At 48.2% G+C, this 4,228-nt stretch overlaps 1 protein-coding gene across 2 annotated transcripts; it reads left to right on the forward strand.

The window, feature by feature from the left end:
• The first annotated feature begins 1,620 nt into the window (after positions 1-1,620).
• LOC306817945 (uncharacterized protein) lies at positions 1,621-2,290 on the forward strand. 2 transcript variants are annotated; one of them, XM_079335218.1, is made up of 3 exons: positions 1,621-1,759; positions 1,835-1,900; positions 2,034-2,290. In XM_079335218.1, exons 1-3 carry the CDS (start codon positions 1,640-1,642, stop codon positions 2,148-2,150), a joined length of 303 nt encoding a protein of 100 aa, XP_079191344.1. In that variant the 5' UTR covers positions 1,621-1,639; the 3' UTR covers positions 2,151-2,290. The 2 variants fall into 2 exon arrangements, with proteins under 2 accessions (XP_079191344.1, XP_079191345.1); XM_079335219.1 differs by having other exon boundaries at positions 2,037-2,290.
• Positions 2,291-4,228: the final 1,938 nt, after the last annotated feature.

The following is a 4,228-nucleotide window of genomic DNA, read 5'->3' on the forward strand; positions in this document are numbered from 1 at the left end:
CCTTCTCCTCTCTCTGCCTGTCTCTTTATTAGCATAGAAACATCAACAATGCTAAAGCTCATTAAAAAATAATGAATGAATTAATATAAGAAAAAACAAAGTTTCAATAATTAACGAACAGAGCTGTGCAGGTGTACCTTGTTTTTTAAAAATAAATTATAATTTCATTTAACTTTTTTATTTTTCATATAAATTTTATACATAAATTTGTACATAAATATAATCCTCTCCTCCCCCCTGAAGTTGGTCTGGAGGCTCAAGCCCTGACGCACTCCCTGCACCTCATTCAGTTCATTCATCTTAACATCGGCTGCACGCTGCTGCAGTGGTTAGCTCCTCCCCTCACAGTGAGGAGGTTGCTGGTTTGAATCCCCGTCTGTCCGGAGCCTCTCTGTGTGGAGTCTGCATGTTCTCCCCGTGCATGGCGTGGCTTCTATCTGGCTTCCTCCCACGGTCCAATCACACGCTGCTTACCTGCTGACTCTGAACTGTCTGCAGGTGTGAATGTGGGTGTGTCTGTATGTCAGCCCTCTGATTGGCTGGTGAACAATCCAGGGTGTAACTCCGCCTCTCGCCACCTTGGCAGAGCTTGAGAAGTGACCTGGCACCTCACGAGCTACCAAACCAACTTCAGAGTTTTTAACAGGTTTAGATTAAGACCAGTTAGCCGGCCAATCAGCTTCTTCTTCTTCTGCTGTTTTTGAAGTCTTAACTCACAGTTTTTTTTTTTCTCCCTGCAGAAACAGAAACACTTCTCCAGACGACTTCTGCCAAAGTTCTGCCCCAAATGTCCCTGAGGTCAGTAACATGAGTGAAGCTGTGTTTGGCGTTAGCTTAAAGAGGCTGTGTTTGGCGTTAGCTTAAAGAGGCTGTGTTTGGCGTTAGCTTAAAGCGGCTGTGTTTGGCGTTAGCTTAAAGCGGCTGTGTTTGGCGTTAGCTTGAATGCGTCACCTTTAAATGAGATCTGGAGGTGGGAGGAGTTAATCTTTCACTGCGAGGTTTCGCTTCCAGCCATGACGGCGTCCTCTTGGTTTACCACAACCACACGGCGCTCTTCTCCTGTCTGCGACTTTCAGGATTCAGGTGAAAACAGACGTTGACTCTCACTGATGTCAGATCACAGGAGGAAGTGTTGGAGTCGGGGCGTTTCCTACATGAGGTCGTGGTTTTCTTTTGACCCCCCAGAGAGTTGGATTCATGCAGAGTCACAAAGAGCGACAAACGACGAGTCCTGCTGAAAACACACCAGAGGAAAAGAACTGACACTTTGTCATTTTGGTGTTGCAGAGTCTTTATTCTGAGCGCAGGCAAAATGCAAAGCCTAAATCTTACCTCCTGTGAAATGTTTTAACCCTTTCTATCCCACTGATGATGATCACTGATAAATAACACCAAAACATCGTCTCAGCTCGATTTCTGTACCATTTAAAAACAAAGACTGCTCCACTTTTCAGAAAATGTGTGCTTGAACAGACTGTCTGCAGATTTTCCCTTCATGACATCACAAAGGGAAGTAGCCCCTCCCACAGCTCGTGTTTTGAGGAGCTCAGAGCGGCTGAAGAGGAGGAGGAGATGTGAACTCTAACACACTTTATGGAATCTGTTCTGTCCTCGTCAGCTCTCGATTGGCTGGCTGGAGATGCAGAAAATGATTGACGTTTACCAGAGGAGCGTGTTCAGCAGACAGGTGGTCCAGGAGCTCCTCCCCCTCCACTACAACGAGCTGCTGCACCGCCTGCAGCACACCCTGCAGCACTGCGTGAGAACACGACTTTCAAACGCTTTAGAGGTCACGGAGAGAAATGAACTCTGACAGAGATGTTTCTGTTTTCAGGTTTCTTCTTCTGAACCTTCAAAATGGTCGAAAACGATCAAGAAACTGGAAGGAAAAATAAGAAAGGTAAACGGATCAGAAACATCGCCGCCTGAGCCCGAGCTCTTTACCCGTCAGAGACGCCATGTTTCAGCAACACAACGCCAAACCACAAGTTCACGTAACGAATGAAAGTAAAACTACTTCCTGTTTGTGTCAGCAGAGGAAGAGAGACGAGGGAGCGCTGATGGCCGTCAGAGAGTTCACCTTCATCCTCAGGTGGATCGACGAGCTGGCCCAGCATCACGTGTACCGACCATCATTCAGACCTTCATAATGCTCTTCATCATCATCATCATCATCATCATCAGACTCTTTTTGACTCTTTATCTTTCATTTTGTTTTCACTTTATTTTTTGAATCTCGTTTTATTGTCTTTGTTTTTTATTCTCAGAAACACGAGCTGAACAAAAACTAAACGTCACACGTGGCGCTTCAGCCAGAACGCCACTCCCACCTTTTTGATTCATGCTTTGACGTGTTTGAAAAATAATTTATTGCGATGATCCAGAGTGTTTACGTATTTTAATATTTAATTTTTACAACAACATGAGATAAATTATTTTTTTAAGTGTTCAAGATATTTGTGAACGTGTTTTAAATCAATAAAACTTGAATCCTCTCTGGTGAAGTCTTTCTTTGAGCAGACAGGTTAGAGCGCTGTCTCCCCCCAGTGGTCAAATACAGAACTACATGACCTTCATGCGAGCACAGCTTTAAAGATAAGACCAGTCCAGGATAGAGGGTCGGACTAAAGACCCCCTTTAGTTTGGGGACTGGGTCCTGGTTCAGAAGGACCTTGTCTCGCTGGTGACTAGACTCCATCCTGCCTCCTTAAAAAACCTCCAAAGGGGGGCGTCCAGGAGGATCCTAATGTTCCCTCTCATCTCAGCAGTGCGCCCAGTCTGAGGCCGAGACGAGAGCGAAACCTTCCTAAAGGGGGGACGAGCTCTACAACAGTAATAACAGGAGAGGGAAGGAAGCAAGGGAAGGAGACGAGGGAAGGAAAGGAAGCAAAGGGAAGGAGACGAGGGAAGGAAAGGAAGCAAAGGGAAGGAGACGAGGGAAGGAAAGGAAGCAAAGGGAAGGAGACGAGGGAAGGAAAGGAAGCAAAGGGAAGGAGACGAGGGAAGGGAAGGAAGCAAAGGGAAGGAGACGAGGGAAGGGAAGGAAGCAAAGGGAAGGAGACGAGGGAAGGGAAGGAAGCAAAGGGAAGGAGACGAGGGAAGGGAAGGAAGCAAAGGGAAGGAGACGAGGGAAGGGAAGGAAGCAAAGGGAAGGAGACGAGGGAAGGGAAGGAAGCAAAGGGAAGGAGACGAGGGAAGGAAAGGAAGCAAAGGGAAGGAGACGAGGGAAGGAAAGGAAGCAAAGGGAAGGAGACGAGGGAAGGAAAGGGAAGGAGACGAGGGAAGGAAAGGAAGCAAAGGGAAGGAGACGAGGGAAGGACAATGGGTGGATGAAAAGGAGACGAGAAGATAAACGAGCCGAGGAATCCTCCGTGGAAGGATCGGAGGAACAGCTGAGTCATGATCTGCTGACTTACCTGTCTCCATGGAAACTCCCGCCAAGCCGTGACAGCAACCACTGAAACTCTCTGCCCACATGGCTCCGCCCCCACGCAATGACACAACACTGAAGAGAGTGCTTCCTCATCATCATCACCACTGTTTCCACGCTCACTAACATCCGTCACATGGGACTCGTCTTATTCCAGTTGTGGATTCAAAGATGGCGTCTAGAAACAAGATCACCCCCCGTCCTCCAGCAGCTCCGCTGGCTCCCAGTTACACTTCGTATCACTTTCAAAATACTTCTGTTTGCATTTAAGGCCGTCCACAACCTTGCCCCCCCCCCCCCCCCCCCCAATCTGTCTATTCTCCTCCACCCCCCCCCCCCCCCCCCCCTCTCGCTCCCTCAGGTCTTCCTCCTCCCTCTCTGTGCCCTCCGCCCGCCTCAGCACCAACTCTGGACTTCTGTCCCATCAGACGTCCGTCACATGGATTCTTTCCCACAGTTCAAATCAAACTCGTCTGTTCCAACCTGCTGACTCGCTGTGACCTCTGTGACCTCTGTGACCTCTGTGACCTCCTCACCTCCTGTTTTTACTTCTATTTATTTGTGTTTTTAATGTAAAGCGTCCTGAGTGCTTGGAAAGGCGCTGTGAGCTAAAATGTGTTATTATTATTAAAAGCAGGACGCCAACAAGGAAGGGGAGGAGTCACACACTTAGGGGTCGTGGTGATCGTTTGAATCCAGTCCTCTGGAGTTCTTGGCCGTCTCTACGCGGACCAGGTCCGCCCAGTCTACCCTCTGATCCGGCTCACAGCAGGAGGCTTCAGACTCAGAGCGGATCGC

This window comes from Symphodus melops (genome assembly GCF_947650265.1).
Source record: "Symphodus melops genome assembly, chromosome: 22".
In the NCBI taxonomy this organism is placed as follows: Eukaryota; Metazoa; Chordata; class Actinopteri; order Labriformes; family Labridae; genus Symphodus; species Symphodus melops.

Coding starts and splice junctions, on each gene's coding strand:
- LOC306817945 (XM_079335218.1), top strand. CDS start 1,640: ATGCAGAAAATGATTGACGTTTACCAGAGGAGCGTGTTCAGCAGACAG. Junction 1,760..1,834: donor AGCACACCCTGCAGCACTGC/GTGAGAACACGA, acceptor TTCTGTTTTCAG/GTTTCTTCTTCTGAACCTTC. Junction 1,901..2,033: donor TGGAAGGAAAAATAAGAAAG/GTAAACGGATCA, acceptor TGTTTGTGTCAG/CAGAGGAAGAGAGACGAGGG.